This window comes from Artibeus jamaicensis, unplaced genomic scaffold (genome assembly GCF_021234435.1).
Source record: "Artibeus jamaicensis isolate MK-2021 breed Jamaican fruit bat unplaced genomic scaffold, CSHL_Jam_final contig_399, whole genome shotgun sequence".
Taxonomy (NCBI): domain Eukaryota; kingdom Metazoa; phylum Chordata; class Mammalia; order Chiroptera; family Phyllostomidae; genus Artibeus; species Artibeus jamaicensis.
This window is the reverse complement of record NW_026521816.1, coordinates 509354-532074: the sequence shown is the minus strand read 5'-3', so window position 1 is coordinate 532074 and position 22721 is coordinate 509354. Positions and strand designations below refer to the sequence as shown.

Genomic DNA, 22721 nt, shown 5'->3' with positions numbered 1-22721 from the left:
CTAGAGTGAGAAGACTTTAGGTTACATAGCAGTTTCATGTCTGTTTTTAAAGTAAAGTGATTACAATACAAAAGTGAGAAAAGGTAAGTACATTAATAAAATAAAAGCTTGCATTTACTTAAGAATTTTTACTTGGGTATTTTTGCAAACCAAGGCCCTTGATTCATGCCTTTTGTTTTTAGTTGCCTGTGCCCCTGGAGTCTGTAAAAGAGATGCTCAATTCAGTCATGCAGGAGCTTGATGACTATAGTGAAGGAGGTCCTATTTATAAAAATGGTTCCTTGCGTAATGCAGATTCAGATGTGAAACATTCTACACCATCTCCCACGAAATATTCTCTGTCACCAAGTAAAAGTTACAAGGTTAGTAGCAAAGAAGTGAATTGTGGAATATTCCATTCCACATTGAAGTGGAATATTCACAGATCCTATATGGAACTCCACATATCCCATATTCCATTGTGGAATATGTTCTAAGTGTTTAAAATACTGTTTTATTACCTTTTTTTTTTTTTTTTTTTTTTAAGTATTCTCCAAAAGCACCACCTCAGTGGGCAGAAGATCAAAATTCTTTACTGAAAATGATCTGCCAACAAGTAGAGGCCATTAAGGTAAATCATTTAATTTCTCTATCTTGTGCCTTTCTTACTCCAAGATTCCTTCCTTGACTACTCCCTCACTTTCTAAAGCTGTTCAAAATGTTCCTTTACCATGCTACTATATAATATTACGTTTTACATGCTGCATAGTAACACATCATATTTTTGAAATTACTTATGTCTGCATCTTCTACTACGTATGAATCCTTTAAAGGCACTAACACTTTTACCTAAACATAGCATTATTTCTGGAGTAGAGTAGGTTTCACCAGGTGATTCAATTGAACTAGTGAAAATACTACTTGTACCTTGGTCTATGAATTTATTTCTCAGAATGACTGGTGTGTGTCATATTTATAGCTAGGAATCGACAAATTGTTTAAACTTCAGAAAACCTTTTACATTTTGAATACTTTCATATGAATTTGACTTAATTATGTAAGGATATAATATATAGTTACATAACCTTATTTTTCCCTTAATATATTTTATTGATTGTGCCATTACAGTTGTCCCGTTTCCCCTGCCTTCATTCCCCTCCACCCTGCACACCCCCCCACTTCCCCCCCTTTAGTTTATGTCCATGTGTCACAAGTTCTTTAGATTCTATATTTCCCGTACTATTCTTGCCCTCTCCCCTGTCTATTTTCTACCTACCGTCTATGCTACTTATTCTCTGTACCTTCTCCCCCCTTCTCCTTCTCCCACTCTCCTTTGCTAACCCTCCATGTGATTTCCATTTCTATGGTTCCAGTCCTGATCTAGCTGTCCTTTTAGTTTGCTTCTTTTTTTTCAGGTGTGGTTGTTAATAATTGTGAGTTTGCTGTCCTTTCACTGTTCATATTTTTTATCTTTTTCTTAGATAAGTCCCTTTAACATTTCATATAATAAGGGCTTGTTGATGATGAACTCCTTGAATTTGACCTTATCTGAGAAGCACTTTATCTGCCTTTTCTAAATTAAAGCTTTGCTGGATAGAGCAATCTTGGATGTAGGTCTTTGGATTTCATAACTTGGAGTTTTTTTTTTTTTGGAATATTTCTTTCCAGCCGCTTCTTGCCTGTAAGGTCTCTTTTGAGAAATCTGCTGACAGTCTGATGGGAACTCCTTTGTAGGTGACAGTCCCCTTATCTCTTGCAGCTTCTAGGATTCTCTCCTTCATTTTAATCTTGGCTAATGTAATTCTGATGTGCCTTGGTGTGTTCCTCCTTGGGTCTAAGTTCTCTGGGACTCTCTGAGCTTCCTGGATTTCCTGGAAGTCTATTGCCTTTGCCAGATTGGGAAAATTCTCCTTTATTATTTGTTCAAATAAGTTTTGCACATGTTGCTCTTCCTCTTCCCCTTCTGGTACCCCTATAATTTGGATATGGGGACCTTTAAAGATGTCCTGAAGGTTCCCAAGCCTCTCCTCATTTTTCTGAATTCTCGTTTCTTCATTCTGTTCTGTTTGGTCATTTTTTTCTTCCTTCTGGTCCATTCCCTTAATTTGGGTCCCAGTTTCCTTTCCATTGCTATTGGTTTCTTGTGCATTTCCCTTCATTTCTATTAATTTAGCCTTCATTTGTTCCTCTAATTTGTGACCAAAATCAACCAGGTCTGTGAGCATCCTGATCACCAGTGTTTTGAACTGTGTATCGGATAGGTTGGCTATCTCTTGGTTGCTTAGAAGTATTGGCTCTGGGGCTTTGAGCTGTTCTTCCTGAGCCAAAATGTTTTGGTCTGTTTGTGCCTGTTATGTATGAGGGGCAGAGCCTTAGGTGTTCACCAGGGTGGGGCAACCCAGTGGCTGGGTTGTGACGCTGTTTTGGGGGGTAGGGTCCAGGAGGGGCATTGGCGTTTGTTCCACTCTCAGATTTCGCTTCCCTCTGCTGCTTCCTGCAAGCAAATTGGGGCCGTCTGGTGCCGGCTCCTGGGTGTGTTGGCTTGTGCACCCTCTAGGACCCCTGTGGGTATCTCCAACGAACTCCCTGTTAGCCTGGGAGCTTCTCCTGGCACCTCGACCCCGAATGGTTTTCCATTTGGTGCTTTTAGGCTTTAATTCCCGTCACCGGGGCCCTAGTTTTCATGGTCTGTCTCACTGCTTGCTCCTTTGCCTGGTTTATCTGAGTGTGAATGTGTCACCTTGGTCAGCCAGTTGCCTTGTGCCCTCACTGGGTCTGCCTGTTGCTACTTTACACCTGGGATCTGCCTACCACAGCCTGCACATGCGTGGGTCCAGCCACTTTTTCCTGTGTGACCCCGCTGTGCCAGCCACTGACTCCGCCCTTCTTACTGATTTGGCTGAAAGGTTTGTTATTATCGGAGTTCCGTACAGTTCAATTTTCTGTGCTTTGGTTGCATTTTTGTTACTAAAACTTTGTTGTCTTTAAACTTGGTTGTGCGAGGAGGCATAGGGTTTCCACCTACGCCTCCATCTTCCATAATTTTAACTATATGAAAATGACCTTAACTCTAAATAAGGCTTGTAGGAATGTTTTTGGAACTAATTGGAAGTAGAGATAGGTTATTTCATGCTCATAGAGTAAGAACTAAATCAGTCCTACTTTTAAAATTGCATCAAGGTTAATTAATAATTGTTTGATTTTTATAGTGCTATTAGCAATGTGTGAGCATTGCTGTTGGGAGGGGTACAAACTTTTGAATTTGCACAAAGATCTTTCTGTCAGTTTTGTGTAATTGTGGCCTATTGTGATATTACATATAATCTTGACATTTAGGATTCAGCCACAAATGTTCTTTTTGTGGAAAGGTAGTGGAATTATTCAATGTGCCTTAAAAGCTAGGTTCTAGTACTAACTCTGTCACTAAATTAACTACCTTTGGCCAGGCAATTGTTGAAACCATTTCTCAATGCATTTTCTAGTTGTTTGAAGTTTTAAAATGATGATTATTGCATTAACTGCATCAGAACTATGGTCCTGATACTGGTAATGACCAGTAAGTTCTTCTTATTGATGCCACCAATTTTTTGTTTACAGATGTACAGCATATGGACTAGAGGTGATAGATGAGTGGGGAAAATTTTGTCTAGCTTGAAAGTTTGAGAGATTTGTTGACCCCAGTAGATACGGCTTTTGGAAAAGTTGTATTTTAAAACACCCATAAAAGTGGGTAGCAGACATGCTGGACGTGTCTGTTATAACTGCTCAGATACCTGGGCCCATCCAGAGATACTTGATACTGATTTCAGAAGTGACCTGTTGTCTGATACCACGACAGTTTTTTTTTTTTAAGAAGTAATTTCTTGATAAATGCCTATTTTGTAAGGGTCATTTTATAGGCTCTAGGCTTTGGGAGGGGATTGTCATTTAGTTGTATAAGAAGTAACAGAGATCTGATAGCTAGCCACATAGATACCATTAGAGGCCCTTATGTCTGCCCTTTTGTCTAGGCAGCAGAATGGTGTTATAAAAATATTTTTGAAGTAAGCTCTGGTTTCAAGTCTGTCTGTGCCATTTCCTGCATCTTTTTTTTTCATGTTGAGATGTAAGTTACTAGCATTATGTAACTGTAAGGATTGAAAACTTAGGTAAAGTGCTTGTAGTATATTATTACATACATAATAGAGGGTGGGCAAAAGTAGATTTACAGTTGTTTGAAAAATAATACAATAATTAATAAATAGTAATACAGGGATAAACTGTGTTTTGCATATTCACAACTATAAACATACTTTTGCCCTATCATATATATTCAGAGCCAGTATTAGTTGTTTTTCATTTTCTAGTAGGGCATTTGAGCATCACCTTGATGGATAAGTAGTGTTTTGTTACATCAAATGTAACTATTTAGAAAGCTAGTATTGGGAGATAATTTGGAATGTTGAATAGTTCACATGGACTAAAGAATAAAGCAGTGTAGAAAGGAGATATGCTGGAAGGATGTTTGCAGTGATACTGCTGAGGATCATGAATGTCAGAGAAAGAAATTTAATTTGTAGGTACTTTTCTTGCCTAGAGCTGAGCTTTGAAAAGATTGATTAAGGCAAGTGTAAAATGGAAAAGTTGATGAAGGCGTTTAGGAGGTTACTCAGTTGTTTACATTAGAGCTAACTCTAACCTAGAGCAAATGAACTAGCAAATGATACTAAGGAATGAAAGCATGGGGGGGTGATGAGCTGTTAACAAATTAAGGATCATGTTCTTAAGTCAGCACCTAGTATTCTGATCTTACTGGAACGTAGAGTGTGTTAAAAGGCATCGTCAGGTATTTAAACCTAAAATATGTGTTTGCTGTATCACTGTTTTTAGCATTATTTAATAGCTTAATTTTTTTTGTCTTCCAATAGAAAGAAATGCAGGAATTGAAACTAAATAGCATTAACTCAGGGTCCCCTCATCGTTGGTCTACAGAATGTTATGGACCAGATTCAGTGCCTGATGGATATCAGGGATCACAGACTTTTCATGGGCCTCCATTAACAGGTGAGTTAGCAACCGGATATATTAGTGCATCACTGTATGTACCCCTCTAAATACATAACTTGTGAAATCACCTTCTGTTTGTACATTTGTTTTAAGATTTTATTTATTTATTTTTAGAGAGGGCAAGGGAGGGTGAAAGAGAGGGAGAGAAACATCAATGTGTGTGGTTGCCTCTCGAGTGTCGCCTACTAGGGACCTGGCCCACAACCTGGCCATGTGCCCTGACTGGGAAATGAATATCAATGCTGGTTCATAGGATGGCACTCAATCCACTGCGCTACACCAGCCAGGGCTGTACATTTGTATACATATCTGTATATGTTTGCTTATATGTTACTTAAGGTATATATGATATTACTGATGTTTTTATAACTTCAAGCAGAAACAAAACAAGCTTATTTTGATACTGTATAAAGGCTTAAAGGATAATCTTTTAATGCACATGTCAGAGGAGCTGAGACTGAGGTGGAACTATTGCTTGTAATTGAAAAATGTTTACTGATATAAGTATACCTTACTTAAGAGATGCCTAAATTTAAACTTCTCAGGAATTATTTTGATGAAATATTAAGAGATATGACATTGATAGGAAATCCTGTTTGGTTTGAAATACATGGTCATACATAAAAGAAAGGAGTTTGAGCCCTGGCTGTTGTAGCTCAGTGGATTGAGCACAGGCCTGCGAACCAAAAGATCGAGATTCGATTCCCCATCAGGGCACATGCCTGGGTTGCAGGCCAGTTTCCAACAGGGGTTGCACCAGAAGCAACCGTACATTGATATTTCTCTCCTTCCCTTCCCTTCTAAAGATTAAAAAAAATAAATTTTTAAAAAAAGGAGTTTGAAGTTAGAGCATATTAGAATATGAAGTGGTATTGTGTTACTGACCTCTCCGAGCCAGTTTGTCGGTTTGAAATATGGAGATATTTGGCTCAAATGATAATTGTGAGTCAAATTTGTGTAAAGTTTGTGTAAAGGTGGATGTGTATTAGGTGTTTATTTACAGTGTACAGTTAACACTTAATGAACCAAAGGTTACTAATAGGGCCTCCTGTGGGTTGTCTGTGTGCAGAAGTGCTTTGTGTATGTGGTGTTACTTAACACAGTAGTAACCCAGAGTGATAGGTACTATTATTAGTCCTGATTTTATAGATGAGGAAATGGATTTAGAAAGGTTAGGTAACTTACTCATTATTGTACAGGGTAATTATTGCTAGATCTGGGGTTCAAACTCAAGTGGTTTTACTTAACAGCCATTTGCCAGTATGATACCTTGCGCTCAGGTACCCAGAAACGATGACAGAATTTAGATTCTTTTATGTGAGACTCAACTACTGAAATGCTAGTATTGCATTTTTTTTCTTAATTAGTTTTAACCCAGGAAAGATTTAGAATGCTTTGGTCCAGTTTAAATTAGCACATTGATGTGGAAGTTGGGGGTTATACTTAAGGCTACCCCATTATCCTTTTGTGACAGTGTCTTCTAAATATAGGTAAAATAATAGTCTCAATAAAGTCAAACTTATTAAATGTCATAAGTCATAGACAAATATATGAGCTGTAAAGAGTTCAAACATTGCTTACTTAAAAACCCTGTGTACTATATAGAATCTTTTCTGGGACTTCTTAAGTGCTGTGTGGAATTGATTATTTGGCACCTTTTGGGTCACAATTTCCATTTCTTTTGTGTATAAGCATAAAAGTTCTTCTGGTTGTTAACATTCAGCTTGTCTCATTTTATTCTTGCAATTACCCTATGAAATGTGTAAAAGCAGCACATCCTCATTTTACAGTTGAGAAAAGAGGAGACCCCAAATGGCTCATGGACAAGGTCACAAAGCAGTTCTGTGGCCCACAAGGAGGAGGGCGCAAGTCTCCTTATTTCCATTCCTGTTATCATAGATTTTGTTTTTTTTTAAAATGAATGTAATAATATACCAACATGGTTCTTCTCTTTTGAAAATTAGGTGATTAAAAAAATGATGAATAAACTTAGAGGAAATAGTAAGACATACTGAACATTATAAAGAAAATGAAACGAAAAGCTCACATGGAGTTCTATTAACATTTTGGAGCATTTCTTTTTGGTCTTTCCTCTTTGTATGTATAAAGACATTTTAATGAGATTTTTATCAAATATTATGTTCTATGTAGATAAGTAAGCCTGTTTTTAAATATTACTTTAAGTTCTAAGCATGTTATTAAATATTTTGAAAACACTATTAATGAATACACACTTTTTTATCATGTGTAAGTACTGCAAATTTTATTTTCCTAATTTTGTTATTTCCAGTTTTTGCTATTATAAATAATCTGTGGACATGTTCCCAGGATTGTAGGGTATTTTAAAAATTCTTTTGTGTTGGGAAATTGCTTTACAGAAAAGCTATGTTATTTTATACTCTTATGATCAATGTCTAATAGTGCCCATCTCTGTATTCTTCCCTCCTGTTATCAGTTTATAAGAATCTTTGTCAATTTTTAAGAACAAAAATAGTGTCATTTTAAGTTTTTTATACTAGACTTGCTGAACAATTTAATAATCTTTTATATTTCCCGAGTTGCCTGTTCATTTGGTGCTTTTTGTAAGAATTCTTTAGTAGTTCTTCTACTCCCTGTCCCCGCTATTAGGTTTGTAAGAATTATTTAGTAGGTTTGTAAGAATTTTTTAGTAGTTCTACTCCCTGCCCCCACTATTTAACAGTCACCAGTGAATGATAAAGTCAGTAGTTGAATTTCAAGCTTTGATTCTTATCTTATATCCATTAGCTTGTTCTTTGCCTGTTTACTCACCAGAATATTGCAAAATAACCACCTTTATCAGCCAGTTCCATTAGTTTTCCAAATTTAGACTCAGGCTTCTTTGACAATTTTTTAGACTTGGCTAGCTTTTTCTAGGTCTTTTTCATTGCTTTCTAGGATCAATTGTTTAGCATTTCTTGGGTCACAATTTCTATTTCTTATTCTGTACGAAGACTAAGTAGTTTGTAAGTTGTATTGTTTTCTGGTAAAATTTTCATTAAACAGATCAAGCAAATGATTGTTGGCAGTTTTACTGTCAACCTGAGTGTCTTCTAGTTGTTGATTTCCTGGTAAAATATTCACACAAAACAGGTGGGGGAAATAGTTTGGACGTTAGCATGAGTGTCAGTCATAATGTGTTCCCTGTCCCCCGTGCCAACAAGGAAAACATTTTTCGTTATTTATGAGATACTGTTTTAATGAATTTGTTAGGTGATGTTTTGACCTGAACATTCTAAGTTTGAGATTAGAAAATGCAACCTTGTCATTGTGCACATTTTCAAGGCTCACTTCAAAAACATGGCCCTTAGGTCATCATATGCATTTGGATTCCTTAAACTCTTCCCATGACTAGTGTGTTCCCAATATTTCTGATGTTGGAACATGTCTGTGAGATCACATCATACATATCCTTATTCTTGGGGAGTGGACCAGCCATTTTCTTCTTGCTCTTTTGATGCTTCTGAGGTGCTTGTTCTCATTGACTATGGTACTTTTACTCTTCATGTGTCATATTTAGCAGTTTTTCCTAATTTGTCATTTGATAATTTTCTTTATTGTGTGTTTTGATACATAGAAATTAAAAAAAAATCTGTGTGGTTTTGAATCTTTATTTGATTCTGTTGCTTTTGTATTTATGGTTCTTGCCTAGATAGTCTTAACTATAGTATAGATTTTTTTTAACAGTGTTTTCTTTCTTTTTTTTTAGTTGCAACTACTGGCTCTTCAGTATATTATAGTCAGTCACCAGCATATAATTCTCAGTATCTTCTCAGACCAGCAGCTAATGTTACTCCCACAAAGGTAACAAAGGAATCATTCATGCACTTAAAAATATCTTTTTTAATTGTTTGGGCTTCATTAAAAGAAATTCAAGAAGTAGAACTTCTGTGTCCCATAAGATACAGATATTTTAAACTTCTTTCTAGATACAGAAGTCATGCTTTTTAGTTATCTTATTTTTATGTTAAATTAAGTGTGAACATTTAGACTTTTAAAAGGGTGTGATGGTGGTGGTGGTGGGTCCTTCATCATTCAGTTTTGGCAGAAATGGGACTAGAATGTCCATACTGAACCACTATATAGTATGTATTTCCAGGCATGAAATATTTGAGACCCAGTATTACAACAGTAGTTGAATATAAGGTTTAAAGACAGAGAGCTTAATGCATTTAGGCCCTGGCTCTTTTGCTCATTGTGACCTGAGGCAAGTATCTTAACCTCTCTCTACATTGGTTGCCTCATATGTGAAATGAGGATAATAATCTTAATTCATAGGGTTTTTGAGGATATTAAAATGAGATAATATATGTACTTAAAACATTGCTCAGTTGGCACATTAGTAAAAGCTTAGTAAATCTTAGTCATCATTATCATTATTGATATAATTTGACATGTTTAGGAATGAAGAAGATATTTGTCCTATACATTTATTGTAGGAAATATTATTAAATGTTTAAGATGCTATCAGTAGTTAAGACAATTTTTATTATATGACAAGAAGATATAATTTTAAGTATCTTTGTAACACTACCTTTTTTAAATAATGTACTGCATTACCTAAAGATATATTTACCTTATAATACTTATGTTTGTGGTTTGTGAATATTTTGTATCTACTTACCTGTAGTTTTGTAGTCAACCTACAAAAAATTTAAACTTTTTTTTTTTTTTAGGGTCCAGTTTATGGCATGAATAGGCTTCCACCTCAACAGCATATTTATGCCTACTCACAGCAGATGCACACACCACCAGTGCAAAGCACATCTGCTTGTATCTTCTCTCAAGAGATGTATGGTCCTCCATTGCGTTTTGAGTCTCCTGCCACAGGAATCTTGTCACCCAGGGGTGATGATTACTTTAATTACAATATTCAACAGACAAGCACAAACCCACCTTTGCCAGAACCAGGCTATTTTACAAAACCTCCAGTTGTCGCTCATGCTTCAAGATCTTTAGAATCTAAGGTTATAGAATTTGGTAAAACTAATTTAGTTCAGCCTGTGCCAGATGAAGGAATAAGGCCATCTTTGACAGCAACCGTGCATACAACACAGACAACTCCTTTTAAATTTAACTCAAACTTCAAATCAAATGATGGCGATTTTACTTTTTCTTCACCACAGGTTGTGACGCAGCCCCCTTCTACGGTTTACAATAACAGCGAAAGTCTTTTAGGTCTTCTGACTTCAGAAAATTCTTTACAGGTGCAGGGAGATGGTTATAGTGCAGCAAAAGCTGGTCAAACAATGGGACCTCGAAATACATTGAATTTTGGAAGCAAAAGTGTGCCTGGAATTTCATTTACTGAAAACATAGGCCCAAATCAAAAGAATTCTGGTTTTCGTCAAAGTGATGATATGTTTATATTCCATGGTCCAGGAAAATCAGTATTTGGAATGTCTGCTCCAGAACTGGCCAACAAGAATCATGAAGCAGATGGAGGGAGTGCCCATGGTGATGATGATGATGATGGCCCTCACTTTGAGCCTGTGGTTCCTCTTCCTGATAAGATTGAAGTAAAAACTGGTGAGGAAGATGAAGAAGAATTCTTCTGCAATCGTGCAAAATTGTTCCGTTTTGATGCAGAATCCAAAGAGTGGAAGGAACGTGGAGTTGGCAATGTAAAACTACTAAGGCATAAAACATCTGGTAAAATTCGCCTTCTGATGAGACGGGAGCAAGTATTGAAAATCTGTGCAAATCATTATATCAGTCCAGATATGAAGATGACACCAAATGCTGGATCGGACAGATCTTTTGTATGGCATGCTCTTGATTATGCAGATGAGTTGCCCAAACCAGAACAACTTGCTATTAGATTCAAAACTCCTGAGGAAGCAGCACTTTTTAAATGCAAGTTTGAAGAGGCTCAGAATATTTTAAAGGCCTCAGGAGCAACAGTAGCCACAACAACAAATAAGGTTATGAGAATTGTAAAAGAACCCACAAGTTATGACAACAAAGATATTTGCAAATCTGATGCCAGAAACATGAATTTTGAATTTCAAGTAGCAAAGAAAGAAGGGTCTTGGTGGTATTGTAATAGCTGCTCCTTAAAGAATGCTGCAACTTCTAAGAAATGTGTGTCATGCCAGAATCTAAACCCAACCAGTAAAGAGGTCTTTGGCCCACCATTAGTTGAAACTGTTTCTACTCTTAAAACTAGCCCAGAAAACCTTCCAGAGAGGTTTGCATTGATTCCAAAGGAAGAAGGTTACTGGGATTGCAGTATTTGCTTAGTGAGAAATGAGCCTACTGTATCTAGATGCAATGCATGCCAACACGCAAAATCTGCTAACAAAAGTGGATCTTCGTTTGTTCAGCAACCTTCTTTTAAATTTGGCCAGGGAGATCTTTCTAAGTCTGTTAACAGTGATTTCAGATCAGTTTTTTCTATAAAGAAAGAACAGTGGGATTGCAGTGTGTGCTTGGTACGAAATGAAGAAAGCTCTACAAAATGTGTTGCTTGTGAGACTTCAAGAAAACAGAGTTTACCTACTTCTGTTCCAGCACCTGCTTCTGTTCCAGCACCTGCTTCTTTTAAGTTTGGTACTTCAGAGATAAGTAAAACTCCAAACAGTGAATTTGAAGACATGTTTGCTAAAAAGGATGGGCAGTGGGATTGCAGTGTATGCTCGGTACGAAATGAAGCAAATACTACAAAATGTGCAGCTTGTCAGAATCCTGGTAAACTGGGTCTGTCTACTTCTGTTGGTCCAGTGGCTGCCTCTTTTAAGTTCAGTACTTCAGAAACAAGCAATGCCACAAAGAGTGGATTTGAAGAAATATTCACCAAGAAGGAAGGACAGTGGGATTGCAGTATATGCTTAGTGCGAAATGAAGCAAGTACTGTCAAATGCGTTGCTTGTCAAAATCTAAATAAACAAAATCAGCCTACTTCTGCTATTCCAGCACCTGCCTCTTCAGAGACAAGCAATGCCACAAAGAGTGGATTTGAAGGAATGTTCACCAAGAAGGAAGGACAGTGGGATTGTAGTGTTTGCTTGGTGCAAAATGAGAGTTCTTCCTTAAAATGTGTGGCTTGTGATGCCTCTAAACCAACACATAAACTTACTGTAGATACTCCTTCAGCTTTCATGTTGGGCTCAAAAACTAAGTTAAATGACTCTTCTGGAAGTCAGGTGGCAATTGGACTTAAAAGTAACTCTTCAGAAAAAGCTTTTAAATTTGGCATCACAGAACAGGGATTTAAATTTGGGCATTCGGATCAAGAAAATACACCTTCATTTACATTTCAGAGTTCGTCTAATACAGACTCTAAGTCAACAGTAGAAGGATTTAATTTTTCTGTTCCTATGTTTGCTGGTGGATTTAAATTTGGCATTCAGGAACTGGGAAATCAAGAAAAGAAGAGTGAAGAGCCCCTTGAACATGACAGTGGTTTTCAGGCTCAGTGTGTTAGCAGTAAGAATGGTAGTGGTGTTATTTTTGGTCAAACTGGAAGCACTTTTACCTTTGCAGATCTTGCAAAATCAACGTCAGGAGAAGGATTTCAGTTTGGCAGAAAAGATCCTAATTTCAAGGGATTTTCAGGTGCTGGGGAAAAATTATTCTCATTGCAAAGTGATAAAGTGGCTGATAAAGCTGATAGTTCTACTGACCTTGAGAAAGATGATGATATTTATAAGACTGAGGACAGTGATGACATCCATTTTGAACCAGTAGTTCAGATGCCTGAAAAAGTAGAACTTGTAACGGGAGAGGAAGATGAAAAGGTTCTTTATTCACAACGAGTAAAATTATTTAGATTTGATGCTGAGATAAGTCAGTGGAAAGAAAGAGGTTTAGGGAACTTAAAAATTCTCAAAAATGAAGTCAATGGCAAACTGAGAATGCTTATGCGAAGAGAACAAGTACTAAAAGTGTGTGCTAATCATTGGATAACAACTACAATGAATCTGAAGCCTTTGTCTGGATCTGATAGAGCGTGGATGTGGTTAGCTAGTGATTTTTCTGATGGTGATGCCAAACTAGAGCAGCTAGCAGCAAAATTTAAAACACCAGAGCTTGCTGAAGAATTCAAGCAGAAATTTGAGGAATGTCAGCGACTCCTATTAGATATACCACTTCAGACTCCCCATAAACTGGTGGATACCGGCAGAGCTGCCAAGTTGATACAGAGAGCTGAAGAAATGAAGAGTGGACTGAAAGATTTCAAAACATTTTTGACAACTGATCAAATGAAAGTCACTGAGGAAGAAAATAAGAATTCAGATGCAGGTGCTACCAGTGTTTCTGACATAACCACTAAGCCAAATCCTGAAATCACTGGGCCGACATTAGAGTGGGATAACTATGATTTAAGGGAAGATGCTTTGGATGATAGTGTAAGTAGTAGCTCAGTACATGCTTCTCCACTGGCAAGTAGCCCTGTGAGAAAAAATCTCTTTCGCTTTGGCGAGTCAACAACAGGATTTAACTTTAGTTTTAAATCTGCTTTGAGTCCATCTAAGTCTCCTGCCAAGTTGAATCAGAGTGGAACCATAGTTGGCAATGATGAAGAAACTGATGTTACTCAAGAAGAAGAGAGAGATGGGCAGTACTTTGAACCTGTTGTACCATTGCCTGATCTAATTGAAGTGTCCAGTGGTGAGGAAAATGAACAAGTTGTTTTTAGCCACAGAGCAAAACTCTATAGGTATGATAAAGATGTTGGTCAGTGGAAAGAAAGAGGTATTGGTGATATAAAGATTTTACAAAATTATGAAAATAAGCAAGTTCGCATAGTGATGAGAAGGGACCAGGTATTAAAACTTTGTGCCAATCACAGAATAACTCCAGATATGGCTTTGCAAAATATGAAAGGGACAGAAAGAGTGTGGGTGTGGACTGCATGTGATTTTGCAGATGGAGAAAGAAAAATAGAACACTTAGCTGTCCGTTTTAAACTACAGGATGTTGCAGACTCATTTAAGAAAATATTTGATGAAGCAAAGGTAGCCCAGGAAAAAGATTCTTTGATAACACCTCATGTTTCTTTTTCGACCACTCCCAGAGAGTCACCATGTGGCAGAATTGCTGTAGCTGTGTTAGAAGAAACCACAAAAGAGAGGACAGATTTACTTCAGGGTGATGAAATAGCAGATGCAACGTCAGAAGTTGATGTGTCTGTCTCATCTGAACCAGCCACAAAAGCAGTAGTTTCTCCTCCAAAGTTTGTATTTGGTTCAGAGTCTGTTAAAAGCATTTTTGGTAGTGAGAAATCAAAACCATTTACATTTGGGAACAGTTCAGCTACTGGGTCTTTGTTTGGATTTAGTTTTAATGCACCTTTAAAAAATAATAGTGAAACTAGTTCAGTGGTCCAGAGCGGATCTGAAAGACAAATGGAATCCAATAATTGTGAAGAGTTAGAGAACACTGATATTAAGCAGTCTTCAGATGGCAAAGTCAAAAATATCTTCGCTGCTTTTCCAAAGGAAGAATTCTCAACTAATTACACATTTAAAACACCAGAAAAGGGTAAGCACTTTAGTCTCAATAGATTAAGCAGAATCTTTAATTTGCATTTTTCTTTTTAAGATTTAAAAAAATTTATTTATCTTTAGAGGGGAAGGGAAGGAGAGAGGGAGAGAAACATCAGTGTATGGTTGCCTTTTGTGCTTCCCCTGCTGGGAACTGGCCTGCAACCCAGGCATGTGCCCTGACTGGGAATCGAACCGCCATTTTCTGGTTCGCAGGCCTGTGTTCAATTCACTGAGCTACACCGGCCAGGGCTGCGTTTTTCTTTTTAATGTTTATTTTGAAGCACGTTCTTTGTAGTATACTAATGTTTTACTAAAAGATAGGTTATAACACATTTGCACAGTTTTTTTCTCCTGAAAGTATTTTGCCTATGAGTGTTCAAATAGTAACAGTATTTGTGTAAGTTATTTAGGAGATTTTAATAACCAGCAGATACTTATGTTATGCTTAGTGGAGAGCACATGAACCCAATGCAGTATTGACGTTTAGTCACTCATATACTTGAATCATGAATATTAATGAGTCTTTTTTATTGTTATTTTCTTGTCACTCAAAAGAAAAAACCATGACACATCAAATGATATGTTCACATTTTATGTAAGGTAATCTTGCCAATATTAAATAAGCAGTGAATGAACCTCTTGGATAAATGCACATAAAATGGCCAGATCAGTTTAAATTGAGGGACTCTGGCTTCTTGTAAAGTCATATTCACTTGATTATCAAAATGTTCAAAAACTAAATACTGTGTATTTTCTAGGGTTTAATTTTAGTCTTTTAAAATCTAATCCAGTGGCTTTTTGGACCAGCACCCTTTCCTCACAGCTTGAGAACAAAGGTATAGGGTGAGCATTCTCAGTATGAGAGGACATCAGTATTGTTAGCAGCTGGTAGTCTTTAGCAAAGTAACTGTGGCTGTATGAAATTTGGTACTTAACACTACAGTGTGCATGTTAAAAAGTGCCAGTTGAAAGCAAATAACTTGACTGGTGGTGTAATACCTTTTAATGCTTTTTTAAATGTACTTGGATGTCATTTTTTTCACTGTAGTATAACATGATTTTGAGATAGGTTTATGTGGTCTTTCCTTTTGCTGCTTTTTGTACTACCTGTTATTTTCTATTCTGCTTAATGAAGACCTATGGTCTGACTAACCTTTATCTTTTGTTGCTAATGTCAGCTTGTATCCAAACCTATAATGGTACCAGCATGTATGCAACATGATACAGAGTATCCCTTTAGAGCTGCTAGTTTAGTCATGTTTTAGAAAAATAATAGTATTTGAAAGCAGACCCCATTTTTAACATCCACCATTATATTTTTGGTATGTTACACATATAGTACAGATCTTTTGTAAAAGGCAGTGGAATAATAGAAAGTGGGATCTCTTAAAGACCTCAAAGGCACAGTTAGGGACATTAAAACTCACTTCTAGCATCTAAAAACTTATCTCGAGTAGCCCAACCTGTGTTATAGGTTGCCAAACAAGTACACTGATATGGGGACAGTTCTTGATTTCTGGGACTTCCATTTAAAGTATACTAATTTCACTACTAGCTGAAGCAACTGTTATGGTTTATTTTAAAGGATGTATGTAGTCTTTGAGAAATTGTGTGAAAAGTATGGGCTTTTTTTCAGTAAAAGGTATATACTTAAACGCAGATTCTGTGGGCCCTAGATTAAAGAATCCCTGGCCTAAGAGAAAATTTATCTATATCCTATCTTGGGACAAAGAGCATCTCTCTTTCAAGTCTGAATATGTCAGCATCCCAAAGAATCTTTGGAATTGAAGACTTTAGACATGAGGAAACTAGGACCCAATAGGCTGTCTGATAATGCCCTAGTTTTCTTTACCAGCTCACAGCAGAACTCAAATAAGAATCTGTTCTTATGGTATTTTTGTACCGTCGCTTGCTGCGAATTGACACTCATGTTACTGTAGTGAAGGAGAGTGCAAAGGAAGTTTAATGTTGTAAAAGGGCTAGTTCTGTAGGTCATCACCATCCCATAAAAATAAATATGACCTGTGTGTGTAATTTAAATCTTTCAGTAGTAATATTAAAAATAAACAGATGGAAAGTGAAAGGATGAAATTAATTTTAATAATTGCCATATTTTGCTGTGTACAGTGTGCACTTTTTGCCCAAAGTTTTGAGGGGAAAAATAAGGATGCATATTATACATGGGTAGTACTAATTTTGTATTTATATAAATATTTTAAAATCTTTTACTAAAAGAATTAAAAGTGTATTTGTTAAAAGTGTAACTCTAAAAAGCAGTAACACTATCCGTATGCAAAATATACCCTGGAATATGATAGTTTGTTTGTAAATATAAATAATTGAATTAAAGATTAAAATGGAAGACTTTTTCTCTCTGAAAGTTTGGGCTAAGTGTGGGTATGCATTATACATGGGAGCATACTATACATGGCAAAATGTGGTATTCATTTTAACTCATTATATCCAAGGTACCACTTAAGTTTATAATCAGTGTTAAAAACTGAGATATTTTACATTCTTTTAGGTACCTACACGTGTTTAAAATCTAGTGTGTATTTTTATACTTGTGGCATATCTTGGTTTGGACTGGCCACATTTTAAGTGCTTAATAGCTACCTGTGGCTAGGCTACCATATTGGACAGTGCCAGATGGTACATAACATGCTTCACGAATTGGTTACTTCATTTATCAGTTTTGATAGTCAGAAATTCTTTTTGTTAGACCAAAGAAGATTGCTTGAAGAATTCTTTTTCTCTACGTGTTTTTTCCTTTGTTTTGTTGTTGTCCTCGTTGGTTTTCTAGCTATAGAAATTGTCTTAAATTTTTATGATATTACTCACCTATAGGATAAGTTTTATTTAATTTTACTTATTACTGTGCTTTAACCCATGCAAAACTGGGTGTAACTCAAATCATCCTTGGCAATTGTTAACTTTCCTTGTGAGAACTAAACAAAGTAGGCCTTGCATTAGTTTCATATTTACACCACTTTTTACTTAAAATTGCCTTAATCTTTCTTAGTTGTTGAAAATATGTGCAGATTTTCCCAAACTATTACATATTTAGTATGTAAAATGTGATAATAGTAGCACTTTTTAAAATACTCATTTAAATTATAGCCATTAATAATATTTTTTTCCCAATGATCATTAAGTAAAAGCATGATTCTTATTTTGGTTTTAGATTCTGTGTTCACTTATGGTTTCTGATAGAATATTAAATTTTAAGAATTAATGCCTACTACTAATTCTTATTCGTTATTATGTAGAGTTAACGAATCCACATCAGAGTATATGTGTTTTTATCATTATGCTATTTTAACATAAAGATAAGTTCATGGTTTTTATTTCGGTTAGAATATTGATGTTAATACTTATTTAACCCCTTGTCTTTATCAATTTTTTTGATGTGTGTTACAGCAAAAGAGAAGAAAAAACCTGAAGATTCTCCCTCAGAGGATGTTCTCATTGTATATGAGCTAACCCCAACTCCTGAGCATAAAGCTCTTGCAGGCAAACTGAAACTTCCTCCAACTTTCTTCTGCTATAAGAATAGACCAGATTATGTTAGTGAAGAAGAAGAGGATGGTAAATCTTTTGTTACTTTAAAAGCATTCTGTTCATACTAATGTAATTAAGAGGTATGGTTAAATTATACTAAGCCTGCTTTTACAAGCGATCCTTGCATACAGATGGTTATTCTAAATGTAAGTGTAAATAGTCAGTGGATGTAATGATTGAAAGAACTGCATATATTTATTAAGTAAGCATTTCTTAGAAGGCTACCATGAGCAGGGCAGGTGTTTTGAAGGATTTAAAAACAATTATAATTTCCTAGGAGTGCTAGAGGGATGGGAGAGGGATAAGATGGACAGGGGTTCTATTAAGGAAAACTTTGTGTGCTATAACAGAGTTTTTTAGCTCTGAAGAGCTTTTAGAGGAGCTTTTAGAGCTTTTAGAAAAGTTTCTGTAGGACCATTTTGATAGTTGTATAAAGGTTTGGGTTGTGGGACATGGAGGTAGGTATATGAGCTAAAATGATACAGCAGCACAAACAAGAGAGCCTCAATGAAAGTTCTAATGGTAGAAGAGGCATTGTGATGTAGAATTGGCAAAATTGCTGCCTGGATGTGGGGAGTAAGGAAAAGTGTAAAGTTGGAGATCATTTCTAGATTTCTGGCTAGGAAAACTTCTGACACTACAAATTCTTTTATTTTTTACAATCAATTATACTTGAAGATGAAGATTTTGAAACAGCTGTAAAGAAACTTAATGGAAAACTCTATCTGGATGACTCAGAAAAATGTAAACCGTTAGAAAAAAATCTAACAGGTATGTTAAATTAAAAGAACTATTTAAACATTTTTTTATTCATTTAATTTTAGAGATAGAGAAAGGGAGGCAGAAGAAAGGGAGAGAAACATTGATGTTTGAGAGAAACATTGATCCATTGCCTCTTAACACATTCACCCTCAGGGACCAACTGGTAACCCAGACATATGCTCTGACCAGAAATTGAATCAGCAGCCTTTTGCTTTGTGGGACAATGCTCAACCAAGAAAGCCACGTCAGTCAGGGCTTTTTTTTTTTTTTTTTAAAGAGGGGAAGAGCAGGGGAGAAACATCCATATGAGAGAGAAATATCAGTTGGTTCTCTGTCTTTCTCATATACCTGATGGGGGACCAAACCCACAACCTAGGCATGTGCCCTGGCCAGGAATTGAACCTGCAACAATTCAGTTTATGGGATGATTCTCTAATTGAGCCACACTAGTCAGGGCAAAATTACTGTATTAAAAAAAATAGATTCTAGTTAGCCCTGGCTGGTGTAGCTCAGTGGACTGAGCGCTGGCCTGCGAACCAAAAGGTCGCCAGTTCGATTCCCAGTCAGGGCACATGCCTAGGTTGCAGGCCAGGTCCCCAGTTGGGGTCTTGTGAGAGGCAGCCACATACTGATATTTCTCTACCTCTCTTTCTCCTTCCTTTCCCCTCTATCTAATAAGTGAAAAATACTGTTTTGGTAGTTCTTGTTCTCTATTACTACTTGTTAGCTGGTTCTGTAATCTGTAGATATTATTGAAGGTCATTGTTGTGGAATAGGTGGACTTTGCCTGCTTTTATTTTAACTTTCTTTTGCTTGTGTTGTTACTGAATTTTCAGAAAATGAAAAAGAATGTATTATTATTTGGGAAAAGAAACCAACAATTGAAGAGAAGGCAAAAGCAGATGTATTAAAACTTCCACCTACATTTTTTTGTGGAGTCTGCAGTGATACTGATGAGGACAATGGAAATGGGGAAGACTTTCAGTCAGAGCTTCAAAAAGTCCAGGAAGCTCAAGTAAGAACACCACCATTGTTTTCCTTCTGGTTCAGTTGACTTTGTTGATGGAATAAAATAGAATGTTCTTACCAGATGGTATTAATGAGCTGTGGCTAGCAACTGGATTAGATGGCCACCAGTCAGCTATGTCCAGAGAAGGAGGAGTTTTGTTCCACATGTTACCGAACCCAGCTAGTTAAAGGGGCTAGCAGGGGAGGGCCTACTGCTCACCACCTACCAGGCAAAACTCCAAAGACAGAATTTCGTGGAAAGGATTGGAATCTTTTATTTAACAATCATATAATTTGAAATAATAGCAAATTTCTGCCTCAAAGCCTGTTTGCTCTAAGACATCCAAAGAAAATCACCCAGCCACCCTTTGCCAGCTCAGTTCAAGGTTGAGCCAGGAACCTCCTTTCTTACCCAGTAATATTATAAATGTAGGTGGCTTAGCTGGTTTCCAGTTGCTCTCAGCCTTTAGGCATCTTTAGGAGTTTGTGTCTTCATACGTCCTACTCGGCAGTTGCTCTCCTCTTCCTTCTGTCCATTGCCTCCATTGTGTCTGTGTGCCTGGCAGGATGGGACCCACCTAATAGCTCTGGTTTCTGCCACAGCTTCCTCTCCCCGACATATTGGTTGCAAGGCCCTGCTCAGGCTGGAGCAGCCAAGAGGGGCCAGGAAACTGCTGCTGACAGACATGTGCTAGAAGTGGTTGGGCAGTGGCCACTGACAGGCCCAAAGGGCCAGAGTCCAGAGCCCCCTCCCCTCCCTTTCCCTCCCGTTCCCTCCCGTTCCGTCCCATCCCATCTTACCATTCCCCAATGTCTGGAGCCCAGGAACTCTAGTCCCTAGGAGCTGGGAAGGAGGGTAGATGGAAAAAGGAGCATTGTTTCTGCACTATTTAAATCCTTTCCCCCAGAATTCTTTGTGCAGCAAACATGTGTGCGTTGGTTGCCAGGACGACCCACATGTGCAGCTCAGCCCCTCCCCCATTTTGGGGGTTGTCTCTGTTACATGAACAACTATAAAGGTTCATTCCTCTGTATGTAGGGTGTTGGGGGATTGGGGTGTAGCATGAACTATGTAGATAAATCTAAGAATGCCTACCACAATACCAAGAACAGTATTAAGTGGTTCATTTTTCATACAAGTTAGTTTATTCGAGGGTGGGCAGAGTGATAAGAAATAGCATTTGAAAGCTAGTTCCCTTGGCTTATTTTGTTCCTTGCTTTGTCAGTAATTTCATTATTTGATTACTTTCTTAGCTCAAATGTAGTGATAATTTGACTATCAACACCTTGATGTTTTAACTTGTAATGCACAGAAACTAGAACACAGGGTTCCTCCTGTCTAGTAGATTTTTTACAATGTAATGTTGATAGTATTCAGAATAGTTCTTTGCCCCCTCAAGTAATACTATTTTATTGTTCGCAAGGTGGTTAAAAAGGAATAGAGTCCTGGAGTTAGTTATGAATGCAGTGATTTAATTAAAGGATCTCTGGATAGAGAGAGATGTGGTTCAACACATGATCTATGTTTGTAAGAAATTTGCTGTCCTTTATAGTCTGTGACTAAGTAGTCTAGCTGGCCTACTTTTCTCAGCTGTTCACTTAGGATGTGCCAGCTATTCAGAAGATTTAAACTTACTCATCAGTGCATATGTACTAATGTCTATCATCTAATGTAATGACATCACTTTCTCATTTATTAACTGAATAGATTTATTTGTGGAAGTCATGAACGTTTTGCATCAGTGGCCTGTCTGCTAAATCTAAATAGTTTTAAAATCATCAACAGTTTCCCTGGACCCTCTGGAACTAATTAACATGTAATTTCTGTTAATTACCTTCTTAAATTGCTGGGTGCTGGAGGCTTTATCCTGCAATTACTAATTCAGCAAATACAGTATTAATATAAATTTGGATTTTGCATATTGAAACAATTCAATTTACATGTGGTATCACTCTTATGTGCAAAACATAAAAAATAATTAAACTTGTTTATTTAAGATGTATTTATTATAAAACTTAAAAATGAAAAGTGTCCACTTCTGGCCAAGATGGAGGCGTAGGTGGAAACACTGTGCCTCCATGTACAACCAACTTTAAAGACAACAAAGTTTTAGTAACAAAAATGCAACCAAAACACAAAATTTAACTATACCGAAGTCCGACAACAAAGAACCATTCATCCAGACCAGTAAGGGGTGCAGTCAGCGGCGGAGGTGGGTCAGGCAGGAAAGATCAGCCGGACCAACCCAGGCTTGCAGGCAGCGGTTGGCAGATCCCAGGTTTGGGGTGGCATTGGGTGGACCCAGTGGGGGCATAAGGTGGCTGGCTGACTGCAGTCACATATTCACACTCAGATAAACCAGGCAAAGGAGCGAGCAGTGAGACAGACCATGAAAACTAGGGCCCCAGTGACGGGAATTAAAGCCTAAAAGCACCAACTGGAAAAACTTTCAGGGTCAAGGTGCTGGGAGAAGCACCCAGGCTCACAGAGAGTTTGTTGGAGAGACCCACAGGGTCCTGGAGGGGTGCACAAGCCCACACACCCAGGAGCCGGCACCAGACGGGCCCAATTGCTTGCGGGAAGCAGCAGAGGGAAGCGAAATCTGAGAGTGCCCCTCTCTGACCCTGCCCCTGCAAACAGCATCACAACACAACAACTGGGTTGCCCTACCTTGGTGAACACCTAAGGCTCCGCCCCTCATACATAACAGGCACAAACAGACCAAAATATTATGGCTCAGGAAGAACAGCTCAAAGCCCCAGAGCCAATACTTCTAAGCAACCAAGAGATAGCCAACCTATCCGATGCACAGTTCAAAACACTGGTGATCAGGATGCTCACAGAACTGGTTGATT

General features: G+C 37.4%; 1 protein-coding gene across 2 annotated transcripts in view; it reads left to right on the top strand.

The window, feature by feature from the left end:
* The window catches only part of LOC119044132 (E3 SUMO-protein ligase RanBP2), a 75278-nt gene that overhangs the window by 27794 nt on the left and 24763 nt on the right, over window positions 1-22721 (top strand). For both annotated transcript variants that reach the window (XM_037138358.2, XM_037138356.2), the window contains exons 16-23: window positions 183-362; window positions 527-610; window positions 4887-5022; window positions 8753-8847; window positions 9720-14529; window positions 17955-18122; window positions 18774-18866; window positions 19694-19872. In XM_037138358.2, the coding sequence (XP_036994253.2) occupies window positions 183-362; window positions 527-610; window positions 4887-5022; window positions 8753-8847; window positions 9720-14529; window positions 17955-18122; window positions 18774-18866; window positions 19694-19872 (5745 nt within the window). The remainder of the gene's footprint in view (window positions 1-182; window positions 363-526; window positions 611-4886; window positions 5023-8752; window positions 8848-9719; window positions 14530-17954; window positions 18123-18773; window positions 18867-19693; window positions 19873-22721) is intronic.